The 17,937-nt window shown below is 40.0% G+C and overlaps 1 protein-coding gene across 2 annotated transcripts in view; it reads right to left on the bottom strand.

Annotated features, from left to right (window-relative positions):
• The window catches only part of tanc1b (tetratricopeptide repeat, ankyrin repeat and coiled-coil containing 1b), a 110,734-nt gene that overhangs the window by 37,567 nt on the left and 55,230 nt on the right, over window positions 1-17,937 (bottom strand). For both annotated transcript variants that reach the window (XM_042426522.1, XM_042426523.1), the window contains exons 5-7: window positions 13,723-13,856; window positions 10,831-11,020; window positions 6,789-7,115 (exon numbers count right to left, since the gene is read on the bottom strand). In XM_042426522.1, the coding sequence (XP_042282456.1) occupies window positions 6,789-7,115; window positions 10,831-11,020; window positions 13,723-13,856 (651 nt within the window). The remainder of the gene's footprint in view (window positions 1-6,788; window positions 7,116-10,830; window positions 11,021-13,722; window positions 13,857-17,937) is intronic.

Genomic DNA, 17,937 nt, shown 5'->3' with positions numbered 1-17,937 from the left:
TTCAAAATTCCTCTAGCTGCAATGGTCCACTTTCTTGATCAAAAGGTGAAAAATTAATATGTATAAGAAAGTTTAAATTGTACTCACTGTCAGCACTAATTTCACTGACCATGTTTTTGTCATAGATGTAAAAGAATAATGATTGAGAAGAATACAGATTTCAAAAGCACATACTGACTGATAATGACTATTGAAAAACACATAGTTAAGAAATAACTATTGACTGGACTGTACAAACTTAAAAAGCACAATGAAGAGAGAGCAGCTTTAAAGTGGATTTTCTACACAGGAATTGCATGCATAACTCGCAACACTGGGTTCATTTGTGGATTTAAACTAATCCATTCAACAAAGATGATTGAACATTAGGATATTAAGTGTTGTCAAACCAGTTGTGTAGATCCTAAACAGCCATTACATAATGCTCAAAAGTGGGGTGCTATCAATCAAACTCAGCCAGATGGCTCTGCGGTGACAGAGTAGTTAGCTAACACACAGTCCCTTTAAGATCGGGCATGTGGCGCCATTATGGGAAGTTCTGATCTGACGATGGAGAGGCACTGAGCTGAACTTTGCATTGAACAATGAATGTTATAGATTGATCTCTGCAATGTTGTTTTCTTTATTTTGCAGTATGCTCCAACTATTCTCTGAGAATGGAGATTTTAAGGTATGTCACTGTGACCTTTTCAGAGAGCAGGAAGATATAAATGAGTTATCAGTTTTGTTTTTGCTTCCTTTTCAGTCTCTGAACTAAACAGATCAATGTCATAAAGCCAGAGGCAGAAGTGAATTTCATGGTTACCTGAAGACATGCAACACTGACAATGTGCAGGCATGTCTTAACAATTACAAGAGACAATCTGTTCTCAAAAACTAACAGAAGATGTAATCATCCAGCATTTCAGATAAAACAGTTACAGCATGCCGTCCTCCAACAGTAAAAACAGAAAGACTACAGCATATTGAATTTAAAAAGCCATAACTTATCTTCATGCTGCAGTATTGCAGCAGTTTGAAGGACAAATACTGTCTGACCTTTGCAAACATCTTTTGACTCACTGAGTGTGTTCACATGGACCAAGTGGAGATGATTTCAGTCCCTCTAATGAAACACAGATGTGAGCTGCGCTAGAACCTTACCTTGTCACTGTTTACCAAGGTTTTTCAACTTATCCTTGAAGGTGCTTTTCAACAGTCCATAGACTTAAGAGAAGAAACAGTCTGACAAAGGATCTTGGATCCATTATTACTGGTTATCACAGAGCATTGGTTTTGCCAGACGAACAGACGGCCTTGGAGTACAAACACATACTGAATGTGTGCTGTACCTCACCCTGACTCAGACCACAAAGCTCTGCTGAAAAGCTAAACACCACAGATGTAACACCATTCCTCAGCCACAGTGACCCTAACTCACTCTCCCTCTCTGAGCAACCCGACCACAAGCAGCTCAATCTAAGATTTCAAAACCATGGAATTCCAGTGGCCAAAACTAATATGGCCCTTTGACTCTATAAGCGTTTTTAAAAAGCTTAACTCGAATTACTCAAAAATAGAATTCTTATTACCTAAGTATAATGAAGAGTATTTTACAAAGTATACTGTGTTTTTTAGGTTTACGACATTGAAGTATTCACTCGTTTCCATTTATTTCAATTATTTAGGCTATGTGCTGTTAATAACCATACATACTGAAGGCGATGATGAAGGCCATGAAACCTGCTTATAATATGTAATGCATTACAGTGCACAACTAGTCCGCTTTAATTTTTTGTCAAAATTAATCATTGCATCATTAAATCATTGGTCTGCTGATTCAGCTGCTAACATGCAACATTCATGGATGCTGCAACATATTTTCATTCAAGTGTCAAAATCAAACACTACATCTACTACAACTTTCATCTGCACAGTCTACGTGCTGAAATGTTGGGAGAGACAACCAACAATCAAGTACTTAAAACAACAATCATTTCATTTTTTTGCACAAAAAAGATATTCAATATTTACCTATTTAAACATTAATATCTGGATTGCCAACACCATTTTAGGGAAACGGTCTTAAGAAGCTAGTGTAAAATATATAGTGAAATAACTATTTTTTAAAAATCGAATTTTCTCTTTTACAGTTATTCTGTTGCCAATGTTTCACCAAGTCTGACTATTATGTGGTGGTTATACAATTTTGACTAACAGTTATTGAATCAGTCTGGGATTTATTATATCACACCACACTGAAAAGAAATAAGAATTGTTCTTAACTCAGATACAATGAATCAAAATAAATCGCTGTTAAGACAGCAATTTAAACCCCTAGCAAAAAATGTTGTTAGTTAAAAGTTGTCTCAGCAGGCTTTAATACTGGGCTGTGGGAGGAAGCAGAGGAAGTTGGAGGACGGCTATGCACCATCACAGGATGATGCTTAAAGATTGTTTGCTACAAGAAGTAGAATTAAAAGGGTTTTTTTCCATGGAGGATCTCTGAAAACACAACGAAGCATGGGAAAATAAGCCGACCACATTGCTTACACTTTCTATGTAGCCCACACAGCCCTTGAATTTTGTTAGCACTGACCTTTAAACAGCATGTGTTTTGATATTAAATGGATGCTAAATGTTTTTGGTGCCCATTGGAGTTGCCTTTGTGCCAACTTTTAAATGCTGCCTTACAAGATAAATGATATGGCAGAAAATATTTTCTATGAAGAATGATTGCCAAGATATCTCCTTAGACTACCAACTAATGATACAATTACAAACTGCTTCTAAAGAGGCATTTTAATTCAGACTTGTCTGCTGTGACAGGTGGCACGTGTCAGCATTTGTGTAACTTGCCAAAGCACATGCAGGCTCCACACAGTGCTGTTTCCACAGCAGCCCAGGGACAAGCTACCCACAGTGTGAATATGTGAGTGTGCATGTCTGTGTGTTCACCACAGCAGGGCAAATGACACGTCTCTGCAATATGTGCACTTTCTACATACAGAGTCCTAGCAATACAGCCTTTAATTGGCATGAGACAGATGGACAAAATTTGGTTTCTGTGCTGCAAACCTATGCAATGTTTAGGCAATCAATAGAGGAAAAGTACAGTGTTGCATAATGTGGGTGAAATAATACCACATTTAGATTTTACATTTAGCTTTAGTCTAGGTTCCACCTGGGTGTGGGTGGCCACAGAGGCAGATGATGTAGCAATGAAACAGGGAGGTTTCATTGATATTGCCTGGTTTCAGTGGAAAATAGTTCTCCATGAAAACTGTAAACAACCAGGTCTGGGAAATACTGTTCACATCCATTTATCTAGTTTCCACAGCCTATTGGGGTAAACAGATCTTCTGAGCCTCACCCTCCAGCTCTTTGTAGGGGATCCTCAGGCGTTCCCACACCAGGTGGGCTATGTAGTCTACGAATGCTGTGGAGACCTCCTGGCATGGAGGCATCCCGGGAGGCATTCTGTTCAGATGCCCAAACATTAACTGGCTCCTTTTAGCATCAACAAGCAGTGGTTCTGCTCAAAACTCCCCTAAAAAGTCCAAGCAATTTATTTGTATCCGCGATCTTGCTTTTATGGGCACTACTAAAACCGCATGACCGTAGGTGATGGTTGGAATGCAGATTGACTGGAAAATGACGAGCTTTTCCTTCACGCTCAGCTCCCTCTTCACAATCAAACTCCAGTATGATGTCTGCATCACTGCAGACTCCAAACAAATCTGCCTGTGAAATTCATCCTCCATCTTGCTCTCACTTGGAGTAGAAATTGTTTGCAACCCAAAGAGAACAATCCACCGTTTTTAAGCAGAGTGTGATGGTCCAGGACTTAAGAGCTGCTGATTCTCATCCCAAAACTATGAAATGAAAGTCTGAGAATATGGATTAAAACATATTAAATAAAACACAATGGTGATGACATACTGGCACTATCTTTTGTTTGAGATATGTTATATTAGTGAAATAAGAAATAATTCTCTCTTCAGCCAGCGCATGTATGCAGTAGCACAAAGTAATGAACCAAACTCAACTAAAGGACCCCAGCGTCCAGTAGGGAGTGGGGGGATTATTTACCTTTTTTTATCTGAAGTTGTGCATCAGTATATTTAAGCAAAGAAAATCCAGCCATAATATATTTCTTTTCATGTTGGATCTCAATGTCCTTATTAATTTAAAGTCTATCAATAAAGTAAAGGCAAATTCACAGCAGACACCTCATTATACAATGTTCTGGGGTATAGAGCCACACAAAGAGAAATAGTCACCAAGGTTCTGGTGTATAAAGTGAATGTACTAATGATGAATACTTTTTTTTTTCATTAAGTATAGTGGTATCTCCTCCATCCTTCTGCTTCAATAATTGTTTCTTTTGAATCATTTTTTTATTGAATGTGATTTCCTTGAGCATCAACTGAAAAGAAGCACTGTCCCTGGTGCACCGTGACACCAACACAAAACGGTTTGGGCCATAAATGAAGATGTCTTACCATGTCCTTGATATCGTCTCCCAGGGCTTTGTGACACGGCGTAAAATCTGTGGTGTGAATTCTGCAGGTCCCTAGAGGGCAACACTGCATAACGATGACATCAGCCCATAAACTCTTGGAGCACACCATGAGACGCAGACGCGCAAACCATCACACATAAACAGTCAAATATTTCCTGGTCTGTTAGCTTTATGAGCCAGTGTGTGTCTGCACTGTTCAGGTTTATGTCAGCAGCGAAATAATGATGAGAAGTAAAAAGGGTATGGACTCATGGAACAACAGAACGGCCACAGAAGAGGCATGACAAGCACAATGCCCTGTACAACATGTTTGCAATGTGGGCACAGTTTCAACTGTGGGCTGTATGATAGTATCAAAATCTTTTGCAAAAGCAGTACACAGTGTGAAATACATTGCAAGTCTTTGTATTTTCACTCTTTTACTATTACTTAAAGAGAAAACTGCAAGGGCAATTCTGAAACAGAATATACAGACAACCTTCAGCGGATCAGTGGGCTTCTTGTTAGAAACTGTGAGGACTTCGAAATAAAAGTGGCACCTTTACACTACAGTAGATTATATTACTTTCATTTGGTAGACGCTTTTGTCCAAGGCAACTTAGAAAAAATGCATTCAAATTTGATAAGAACACGAGCTAGATGTCCAACAGAAAAAACACATTGAAATGCCTATTAGAAACAAGTAAATAGTTATTCTATTTCATCAAGGTCAAAATAAAGGTAGGCGGGTGAAAAGCATTTGAACCTCAACACGTTGGCAGCTACTACATACAGGTAGAGGGAGTAAGACCCTCTTTTCACCCTGTTATATTCCAAAGCTGCACAATATGAATATAAACCTCATCTCCCAGTTAATATGTTCAGAGATGTACTATTACTCAATCTGATCTCTCTCTGTGTTACAAACTTGGAATCCAGTGGTTTATTTGTTGACTCTGACTTTTGACTCTGTGTTTTTGTTGGCCACTGGTCTGACCTGAGTCCACTTATGTTTTTATGCTTCTCCCCACAGGTCTGCCTGGCCCTGCTTTTGTTATTTCCTGTGATTTTGCCTCACCAATGATCACTTACCAAAGGCTTGTACAATGTAGTCCAACATACAGTTCATCTGCAGTACAAACTGCTAATTTGTTTACTTTGTTTGCTCTTGTCAGTGTTACCCCTCACTTCTGGACAATAATCAGCTTCCCTAGAACAGTGTTTTTTAGTGTTTGTTTTTGTTTTTTCATATAACAAGCAAACATTTAAGTCATGTCCTTTATGTTTATATTGTTTGTTATTTTGCCTGATAGCAAGCATGTGCAGCTTGTTGCTCAGTATGGAGTAAGATCCCCAGAATGTGATTATAAGAGTTGTAGACTATGTTGCTGCTGATTCCACAGTTCGCTTATACATTCAAATCAAAAAACAGTCCTTAGTGAAGCTGAAAATATTTACTTCTTCAAAGTGGACAATTTTCTGCTTTTGTGGACAATAAAGTCTTATTCTAAATACTAGTTCAACCATGATATTCAATGAGGACTTGACTCTTGATGGTCTTTGAATCAACTTGGTCCCAACTCACATTTAGACTAAGACATCCCTACAATTGTTTGAGTTTTAAAAGATGTGAATCTTGTGGCTATAAGAGTTTAAACAACATGGCCATGGTCAAAAGCGGCAACAGCAAAAACAGAGGGAGGCAGTGTGAGAGAGACACAGGACTGGAAAAAGGGGGGGACAGAGAGAGAGGAAAAGGGGGTAGCGAGGGATATTAACAACTGTGACAGCTGTGTGGATATGGCGAGCTGGGCCATAACAGGGAAGTTCCAGGGCAGGAATGCAGAACAGATCAGTCAGACAGTGGCTTGTGCTTAGGTCCGACATAGCAGGCAGGGACGGGGCACAACACACAACAGCTGCCTAATCCCAAACTTCTGTCTTGATACCCCTCCCCTCTTTGAAAAGCGCAACCTGGCTTCTTAAAAACACTTACTTTCTATTCGCTTTATATTCACATATGCTTTTTCCTGTCTGCGCCTGTCACTCGCTTGGACAAGAAATGCCACGCTACTTGTCAGCCTCAGGCACAGGTCATATCATCGCTTCACTCTTGAACTGACAACGCAATGCACCCAAGAGACACCCCAGCACCAAGTCACTGTTTTACTGAAAACATAAGAAAGGTTACTAGGATGCAAGAAGAAAGTACACAAGAGGAAAGGTATACAGAATCATTGCTTTGCCTCCTCTGCACAGAAGACATCCAGATGTCAAGAGCTCACCAAACACCAAGGGCTTTTACCTGCTACAGAGTTCGGCCTTGGCATCATGAGGGAAGAGGATGTCTGTAGTGGGTATGGAATGGGTCCCTCGGGTGTGTGACTTGATGGTTTTGGTGGTCCTAGTGCCCCTGCTGAAGTGTTGGACTGCTGCTGATCTGTCCTGGATGGGGTGTCGGCTGGTGTGGCAGTGGCACTGTTGGAGTCTTCTTCTGCCACAGGAGAGCAGGTGTCAGCCCGCACACTCTGTGCCAGGCCATGGCGCGCGCTGCCTCTCAGGCTGCCATCCTTACTCCACTCCAAGCTGGAGCCACTACGGTCATCATTCTCTGAGGAACTAGTGATGGTGGCTGGAATGAGGCAAAAATATAAGAATTAAAAGCATGTGAGGGAGGTAAGATGAGGGAAAGAGGCAATAAATATGAAAGTAATGGGTTTTTTGTGTTAGGAATATTTATCAGTCTTCATCTCTAGTGAGATACTGAGCTGTAATGGAAACTTTCCACATTGAAAAACTCCCTGCTTTTCCTCATTTTGCTTATTAACACTGTTCACAACCTGATTTTATATTTACAGCAACAGTCTGCTTACACTAATGAAAACTGGGAAGCCATGATGGAATAGATTTTCATTCCCTTTTCCCATCTTTTGAGGGATCTAATATGCAATATCAACAATGACTAGATGCTGTAGTATACAACAAAATTTTCACTTAAATATTAAAATGCAAGATAAAAGAGTAGAGTGAGGGCATTTTTGAGTTCAGACAGGTGTTTTGCTTACATGAGAACAAATCCTTTAATCCTCCCCTGAGGCTGACCCAGCCCTCTAACGCAATCCTAAAATCTGAGTGGAGGGTCAAAGCTACACAATGACAAGCAGCTGGATACAGAAACATCAGTGCAGTCAGAGGATTGGAAATGACTAGCCAGCTGGCTGTGTTTGCATCACATAGTGCTAATCTGAATTTCATAATGCTGCAGCACGTTGCATCATCACTAATATTAATATAACAAACACATCCTGGATCTTTTGACTCCTGTGCTGTTTACCTGGATAAATATTAAGTCATTCATGATAGCAGTCACGTCTAGCTCTGGTTTGAGAGGGAGTCATTACAATGTAGAAGGGGTTACTGTGATTGCTTACTTGGTTGAACTACAGCCCCCAGCAACAAATACATTATTATTTATTCTAAAATATAGTGAGCTTGTCATTTTACCAGGGAGAGCTGGTTATGGTCATTTATATGGGTCTGATAGAGCTCCTTCTTCAGGTACCCCATGCAAAAATACCTTTTGGAGCACATTTACAAATGCTAAGATATTGCAAAGTCTCTCCAATTCCACCAAGGAGCTTTTAACACAGAACAAAGCCAAATGAATGTGCTTTTGAAATCAGAGTCTGAGTCAAACTTCAAAGAACAAGGAGCATTAATCGCAGGCAGGAATCTGACTTGTGGACACAACATACCTTTGTTCCTTTCCATGTCTACACAGCCTTATCAAGGGGGGTAATATGGGATGTTGTAGACCAATGTCACATTGTGTCATTGTTTCACAAAAGGAATTTTGATGTAAGTAAAGTAGCTCTACATTGGAGTGGTTAGATGGGCTGAAACACATGGTATATGACTGCATGTCTCATCTTGGGCAGCAGCCAATGCTCGATGCGGGCCTGTAGGACAGCTTCCATAAATTATGTATCAGCTAGATATGATATTGTTCGGGGGGACGGAATGACTGACTCATGGTAATCAGTTATTTTTACAGTGTAGACTCTGCAGTATTGAAAATCCAAATTGTTGTGTTATGTCTGGCTTTGGCATACATTGGTTTCTACTGCAGAACAATTATGTCAGTCAGTTACCTAAATAAGTATAACATGTGATATTCTAGTTAGTTAATACAAGGAAAAGGTTAAACCTTATTCTCAGCCGCTAATCTTTTGTCCCAAATCTACTAGAGAGTTCAGAAATGATTAAGGTTCAACTGAGGATAACTGCGGGATCATACAGAGTTACAATTTGCCATTGATTGCTCACTAAAAATATCCAAAATCCATTTTCAAAATGAATTTGTAACTTTGTATAGCCATTGGAGGCTTTGTGAGTAGGAATGGCAGACGGATTAATACATCAATAGACTACGTCATCTTCCTGTCAGCTTGTGTAAATCCCCAGATGTCTTACATGCCTATTACTAGAGATACAGTTCGTCAAACGGTGGCAACTGTCACCTCAATGCTCTTTCATACCGGAACAGCTCTCTGTAAGCTCAATAAGTGACAAATGGTAGAGGCTGAATACAATCTGACACAAATGATATTCAGTCCCACAAAAAAATCCAGCTGTTTTAACAAAATGATGAATGACTGACACCATGTAGATGAGACTTTTTGGTCTAAATCCTAAAGTACAGATGGCAACATTTCTACCAAATTGGAGATAGAAGAGCGTCATGGGAAATACTGTAAAATGTGATAGTAAGCGATGATGAAGAGGGGACAGTCTAACCTTGTGTGTACTGATGGTTGTATTGTGCAGGATAAATGCCAGAAAAGATTACTGAGAGGTCAGCAGAGCTTTTTTTCCCATTACCTGAGTTATCAAACCCTGCAACTTATGTGGCCACTAGTAAGCTGACGGTGGTAAATGAGAGGCTGGCAGGAGATGAGATTTTCGTCATTGCTCAGAGGCGGGCTACTCATGCTCCTAACTCAGCTATTGATTCACAGAGCCTGCTTTCCCATCAGATCTGCAGCTGACTTGGCTCATCACTGGCATTCCTAGCGTGGTTACTGACTATTTTGGCAAAAGCACCACAGGTGGTTTTAAACCTCAGTGAAGTAAGTGAAACTATTTGACAGACATTCTGGAGCATGCTTTAGAGATATGTGGGCTGAGAATATGACGTCTGTTGAATGGTTTAGTTCTGCATCATGGTTTAGTTCTGTATCAGTTGTGCCTTTGATGTGTTCCAGTTATCACTGCTTAATCACAGATAAGTTTTAAAAGCAGAAAGGACATTGTATTCTCCACCTCTATCAGTGACTCTGACTATTCTGCCATTACAACTTTAAATGGTACCCGTAGCTGGACAATGCAACCCATAGCTAGAGAGCAGACTATCAGTCAAGATTCATATTCAACATTTGACTCAGAAATTAAAAATCATACAAGGTTTCTTTTATAGAATTAAAGGTTGTCTGTCTTCTTTCAATTGTAAGCCTATTGTGCAGTCAACCTTCATGTCTGTCCTTGATTATGGAGATATTCTGTACTGTCATGCTGCCCCATCAACACTTCAGCAGCTAAACCCTGTGTATCATAGTGCATTATGTTTTATCATGAACGACAAATTTCATACTCATCATTGTTCTCTGTATCACGAGGTTGGTTGGACTTTCTTACAGACAAGAAGAAATAACCATCTCATGTTATTCATCTGTAAAGCTCTAAAGCTTCCAAACTACCTCACATCTCTTCTCTCATTTAAATCTAGTAACCACAGTACACCATCCCGTAACTACTTAACTAGTTAGATAGATAGATATCCCTCATGTTAGCAGAACTGGTTTCTGGAATGAACTGCAAACTGCCCTCAAACTTGAGTCTTACATTACTCTTGCAGATTTTAAAGCTTTATTATCTGATGTTTTTTGAAGATTCTTGTAACTGTTTTTATTGATTTCTTGTTTATTGTGTAGTTGCATTGTTTCTGTCTGCTGATTATGTTCTTGTCTTATGAATGTTTCTTGTTCTCAGGTCTCTCTTGGAAAAAAAGAGAGAAATCTTAATCTCAGTGAGACTGAATAAAAATAAAAAAATTAAATTCTGTGCAATTTAACTCCATTGCTTCAAATAGTATTGTAACAAAAATATGAACAAGAATGAATCAGCATTCACCATTGAATGAGTCACCATTTCCACCTCTGGCCTACCAGTGGCTAAATTAGCTGCTAGCTTAAATCAGAACGGGTTCCACCAGTCTTACAACTCTTGTGGTACTGGTCATGCACCATATAAGTTGCAACCGGAGGATGTGAAGGACTGTTATCTCTTACCTATGATTCCACTATCTTTGCTCTCGAGTGTGGAGCTCGGGCTAGTGATGGTCCCACAAGGGCTGGAGCGGCTGAGAGGGGGGCGGCTTGTCGTGCTGTTGAGCGTGGAACATGGGCTGTCGGTGCTGGGAGACGCCGTACTGCTGGTCAGTGTGGAGCAGGGGCTGATACCCTGGCTTGTCACAGAGCACTGGGGAGAAGGAAGATAGAGAAAAGGGTTGAGGTACATCAGGAATGTGCTCTACTAATCAGATATGTCAATGAAGTATGAGGTCCGACTCAATATAAACCGAATCTGCTTTAGCAACACTGGCAGCATGTTCACATTTTTTCAGCATGAGCAGCAACAAATACAACAAAAATAACTTTTCAACCTTATTTGGAAAGTGAAATGAAAAATTGTAAAGAATGGTGTGATCCATGTTCATTGCCTATTTGACCTGGATCATGTGAAAGTGATGCAAAAAAATTCCTTCACAAATAAACGAGTCTTTCACATGTAAGCATGACACACAAGCTGAAGGGCATAAGCTCAGTAAATGCAGCAAGGCTCAAAAATTACACACTCATATGTCTGGAAGAACCAAAATAACCCTGAAGAGAGTTTCACAAGGGAAGAAGTCTCTACTTTGTTGTGTTACAATAGCTACCTTTCTCGTGTCTTCAAGCTCATCTGACAACAAAACAGCAGCTGCATCTTTGTTTGAGCTGACTGACAAGCATAAAAATCTGAATTTAAGCTAGTTTGTCCTGTTTCCCCATCTTCCTTCAACTGTATTGTGATTCTACACCATACTGTAGCTCAAGAATCCTTGTCCCACTGTAAGAAGAACCAACATCTTCAAACTGTTCCACATCACAGAGATTGAGTCTGGTCACCACTCAGTAAGTTTGGAACCAACTCCTCCCCCATCCAGCTTCATTCACAATAAGTGCAGACGAAGTAATAGGTGGTGGGCAAAGCACTAAATTTACAGAACAAAACACAAACAAACATGTCCAGAATTTACTGTAGTTCCATGATGTTCAATAATCCAGTCTCTTTAAGAACTTGAGATCCTGCTAACCCAAGAACTATCCACTTTTTTCTCCAAAAAATGGTTAAATCATAGTACATTTGATCAATCACTGCCTGGTTCTATCCAATTAACAACCACTGTTACAAGCCCAGCTGAAATTACATCAGCCTCAACATACCAACTTTGTTGCCTGCAATACTTTCACTCACAGCTGGTTTCTCAAGCAGCACTCAGTAAAAAGCTGCGTATTGACTCAAACAAACTCCACCAATCCAACATCTCTAACCTCTTTTGCATTTTAAATGTCGTCCCAAAATCTAAAGTAGAACAGGACTAAACTGCAGTTTTGTGCCTGTTAAAAACACCACTTCAATATCACACAATATTCTGAAAACGGTATTGAAATTGAAACTCTGCTGCAAAATCAATTATGTCCATAATAATTACAGACAACTTTGTGTGAACATGTTACATCTGATACCATCACATTACAATATCGCATTCCTGATTCTATAAATAATAATAATAAGGCAATGTAGAAGGCCACTATATTTAAGAAGAGTAGAAATGTCAGTGAAATTTGTATCCCCTTGTTTTGTTTGCCATGTAAGGATTTCAACCTGGCTGAACAAAAGAACAAGACTCACTGGTGCTTAGCCAAATTGAGACAGAAATGGGAGTGACCTCTTGTTCAAGATGTACTGTTTGTTGTTGTTGTTTAAAGGTCTATATGTTTGTACAATGGCAGGCTGAAAGAATACAAACAGCAAAATAGATGGGATGCTGTGTGGCTGGCAGCACAATTATCAACTTGTGGAATGCTGATATTAACTAGCTTGTAAAGCTGGCTCCAATTTCTTATGTTTGCAACCCTGTCTGGCCATAGCTTTCCTAATATTTCCTATTTCTGAGTCCCACCTGTTTTTTGTGACAGCGTGCCAGTAGTTTTTGCCCGGCAACTTCCAGCCTGAGGCTGCAGCCCGGATTTGATGGCATCTAACACACAGTAAGAGCCAAACAGCTTACTGACATTTAATAATTCACTGTGAGGCAGAGCTAAAAACAACATGCTGAGTTAAAGACATGTTGTAAAACAGCAGTATGAAAAGAGGAAAAGAGGATTGCTGGCAGATGACAATAATGTGCTCCTCCCCTATCTGAAAACACACACCTACACACACATACACACAAACAAATACAAAGTAAAATCCATTATCATCCCATACTGCCCATTTCCTCTTTTAACATCTCAACTAATGAACATGTTTTATACAATACTGTAAGCCTCTTTCATGTTCCTAAAATTGCTGGTTCAGTGTCAAAACGTGTCCAAGACACGAGATAAATGAGTGTAGCATGCTGGGCTTTGCTCTGCTACTCATACAGCCCCAGCTTAATTAGTAGAGCCAAACAAATTGAGGCTCAGACCTAACATAACTCTATTTCTGGACCCAGGCTTAGACACTCTTGTTACATACTCAAGAGCCCCTGGAATAGCACTCAAGTTACTGGGAGACACACACACACCACACAGTAAAGCTTGCACTGAAATAAAACCACATGCAATCAATTTTAAATATGGACTTATTTTCTTTAAAACATCATAACAGTTTGACAGTTACCGTTGTTTGTTGTGCCAAAAAAAAAAAGCCCAGGAGTGCCACTTAAATCCCCATCCAAAGATTATGCACAGGGGGGAAAAAATGAATCAAGCTGCAACAAAAAAATCCATTCCTCTGTTACACTGTCACAACTCCCTCCTCTTCTCATCCTTTCCCTCTCTCCTCTATCTCTCTATCTGTGCGCTGCAGCAGCGGCAGCAGCTGCTGTTGGAGGAGGGAGGGAGTGGGAGGGGTGGGAGAAAATGAAATACCTTCTTTTCATTCTTGTCGTCCATAGGTATGCCTGCCGAACCCGGGATCCCTTCTCCCAGTAAGAAGCCCAGCCTTGTCATCAGTTCCTGAGTGGCAGGGGAGGAGGAGCTTGGCTGTTTCTCTGCTTGCAGCTCTAGAGAAAAGGGAGCGAGAGGGAGAGAAATGCTTAACGTTAGCGGGTAGATTCTCTCCACTGGATGGCCCACACAGGGCCACTCTGCCCGCCCTGCCCTCCTGAGCTCTGCTCTGAAATGCTTTGCTGCACTCTCCAGCTGCTGCTGATGTGGTGCAGACCCGGAGAGGGGGAGGAAAGAAGAGCGAGGGAGTGAGAAAGAGAGAGAGAAAGGGAGAGAGGGAGTATGGTGGTGGTTCTGGCTTGTGTGTGTGTGTGTGTGTGTGTGTGTGTGTGTGTGTGTTCTAAAAGAGACTGAATACATATGAATGTCTAGCATTGTTAAGAAAGCAGTGACCGTGTGTGTGTGTGTGTGTGTGTGTGCGCTGCAACATGCCTTGAGTGCCAATTCCAGGGCTTTCTGGTTGTTTACAGCGCTCACTCATAAAGGCTCTGAATATCAATGAGTGGACATAGGCTTTCTCCAACACAGCTTAAACTGCTTGCGGTCTTCACTCTCAAGTCTTTATACTTCTTTAGATTGCGATGTGAAGATCGGGTTGCCATCAACAAGGCAGAGACCACTTTCAACCTATTTTCTGTTTATACGCATTGCCTGTTGGCATCAATTAAAAACCAAAAAAGAACCCATTGAAAACAAATAAGAAACTTTGCACAACTTTGTGGCAATTGAATCAAGGTAGAGTAACAACATTCCCTGAGAGAGAGAGCAGACAGTCTGATGGAGGGAGAGAGGCAAACTTCCAAGATACAAAAGCTTATTATACAGCTCTCTGTCAGCACCTTTTCCTCCTCTCTCCTTTATTTGCTCCTTTACCCTCCTTCTTCCACAGTTATTAATAATGTTGGCAGTAAATCTGATTAAATACAAACATGTAAAAAGGCAGAATGTACTGCCAAGCCCCAATTAAGTATATAGATGCAAATACATTACAATAATTGCTATCCATTTACCTGAAAGGTCATCTTCTTAAAAAGTTTGGTTCCAATATAGAGGTCAAAACTGGAGTTGAGTGGGAACTGTTTGATGAGTGAAATGTGGTGGTGGAAACAACTCAAAGGTAGCCTCCCTTTAGAAGAACCACCTAAAAGACTGAAGTCCATCCACAACTCACAAACTGAGCCTTCTTTTTTGCTCTCTAACAATTTTATCTCTTTCCAATAAACTATATATTTCACAGAGGAAGGAGTTGGGCTTTACAGAAATGAACTAATTATCATTAAAACTGATCTGCCACAGTTTACTTCAAGTATAAGCACTGGGGGCACTTGTAGTCCTGTAATCTGAAAGTGCACAACATCTTGTTGTGCCTCATTTTGTGAAAATGTCTCCATCCCATCTTCATAAAGATTCCATATGACAACTCCTAATATGGGATGTGCCCATAATAGCATTTTACCTACAAAGAGTACATGTTTAATCATCCTCACTCATCCGCAAGTTAAATTTATATGCTTAAAAGGCTTTGTGGTTTTGCTGATAACTCATCTTTAAAACAAGGATTGCTGATTATAGCCATCTTAAAGTTCAGTTCAGACTAGTCATTTCAGTAAAATGTTACATTTTAGAAGGAAACATTTTGGACTTATATCCATGACACACTCCACACCCTTTCGTATTCTGGTGTGAAACATTCCTTAATCTATGTTTTCTATCTCAGATTGCTTTGTGCTGTCTGTTTATATGTGTAATCGCTGTATGCTCTCATTTGGTACAGTGTGTTTGGCTACTGCTGTGTCCTAAATGTAATTTATGAGTGTGCTTGTGGAATTTTGGGGGAGCCTCAATTAGACCGTTTCATACTGGAGGTATGAGAGCTGCTTAAGGTCTTTCAGTTCCTATTTATATGTAGATAACTGTATACAAGTGTCAATAACATTTGTCTGCATGCTTTCTTTTCATGGCCATGTGTGATTATGTGATCTGAACATCAGTGTCATAAGACCTGATCATCTGACCCAATAGTATGGTCTATTTATGATTGGTATCTTTGTATGAAGCTATAACTCAGTAAAAGAAATTCCACTCAGTAAACGTCTTATTTAACATGGGAATGCAAAGTGTGGCTGTAAAGCAAAAACAAATTGTAACATGAACCTTAACAGTAGATTTCTGGGATGTTAAGGGGAAGGGGTAGGGGGATCAAAGCCAACATCGACCTTAAGTCCTAACCCCTTAACTCTCACACACATATTTAGTAGTAAAGCAATACACCACAGAGATCCCTTCTAAAATCATAAATAGCTAATTATATAAAGGTATTCCTTCACTATCTTGGTGAGGGGTAATACTATCTTAGCACTTGTCCACAGGGAGTCCATATCCGTAGCATTGCTCTCAGTACTGCCATTGGTCCGTCAAGTTATATTGTAACAATAATGAAAGAATATAATAGGAGGTCAACGGTCTTGTAAGTATAGTTTGCGACGTAAATTTGACCACCAATAGCAGTACTGGCAGCAATATTACAGAGCTGTACTCCCAACAGGAAGAGAGAAGGTCATTATAACCCACTGTGGATTTTAACTGTGCCCTATTCAGTACAAGGATCTCACTGGCACATCATATTTTAAGCTTTTATAATACACAGTACAATTCATATCTCTCTGCTCTGTTGTAACAAGAAGTTCTACTTCCACACCAGGAGGTCTTATTTTCAGGATTCATCTGAGGCTTTTACTAAGCACTGGTTAGCCAACATCACATGCTTGCTGAGACAATCCTTAACTGAGAGAAGCCTATTGTCACACACAAGGTGAATCCCATTGCTGCTGTGTCATCAACAAAATCAAGGGGGGGGGAAATTGTCCACCCTAAAACTCTGCAGCAAGGGAACCTAGTTTGCCATGGTTGGTAAATGGAGCATAAACAATACTTCTCAGCTGTAGGAAACAACAGAAGCAATACATGGAAAATGACATAATCCATATATCTAGTACACTCGTTCAGTTTCTTGCTCAAGGACATTTAACCTACAAATAGGAGGAGCCAAGGATCAAACCACCAAACCTGCAATTAATGGACAACTCCACTATTGCATCTGAGCCACTAACTACAGCAATGTACTATTCAGACATACAAAGCATGACTAATCAAGCAGACTGCACAGGTGGTGAGGCTTCTGTACAATACAGAAGTAGCCATTATGTCTTGGCACATGTTGGTTATGTGCCTAAGAACAAAATGTGTTAGACAAGATACTTGTATTCTAAGTAATGCCAGACAAGGACATAGATCTAAGTAGATGCTGTGCAGAATATTTACCTTAACTCTTTGACCCATCTACACACTGGGTTGCCTAGTTTTTGCATTGCCTGTGGGCTATTTGCACCACCTCTTAGAAAAGCATTTGCCTTTAATCTTGAGAAACTGAAATATTCTATAAGCCTGTGAAAACATAATCAAATCGGCCTAAAAGTTTCAGGCTGAATAAATTGACTATTATACAATTATAAATAGCAAGAGTGTCTATATAGCAACAGATACTAAATGCTAACCTTTAAGAAGAGCCTTTTGAGAGCACTGGTGTAAAGACAATGCTGAGGTCTGAAAGCCAATCATTATAGAAAGATTTAGCTGGCATTTATTCTGCTATAGACCCTAAATGTTTTTATACACATTAGTTACCTCTCTACATAGAAATTTGCTTTGTCAGTAGCAGAGTCCGCCATTCCCACACTGCATTCAAATGGGGTGCACATGCACAAGGGATTCGCAGAAAGTGATGCATGCACATACTGGACAAAATTCGGAAGACAAGAGCCAGCACATGTGTCCATTGCGCTTAATTTGTGTTCATTTACACGTCATTTAATGATGTACTTCAGAAAACCAGAACACACAGTCCCAGAAATCTTGAATGGGTAAAATATTTGTAACAGCACAAATATGTTAGCTTCAACAGCTTATAAATATACAGTTATGATAAAGACATCAAATGTTATCATTGACGAACAACTGGGGAAAAGATAATAAGCCTCTGAAAGTTAGGTGTCACTACTGCATAATTTCAAAGGCAACTCTGGGGCTTGCATTATCAACACATTCTTAGTGTTACCACCAGTAACCACAGGTGTCACC

This window comes from Thunnus maccoyii, chromosome 11, assembly GCF_910596095.1.
Source record: "Thunnus maccoyii chromosome 11, fThuMac1.1, whole genome shotgun sequence".
Lineage (NCBI taxonomy): Eukaryota > Metazoa > Chordata > Actinopteri > Scombriformes > Scombridae > Thunnus > Thunnus maccoyii.
Note: the sequence above shows the minus strand (reverse complement) of the source record. Positions and strands in the feature narration are given on the sequence as shown.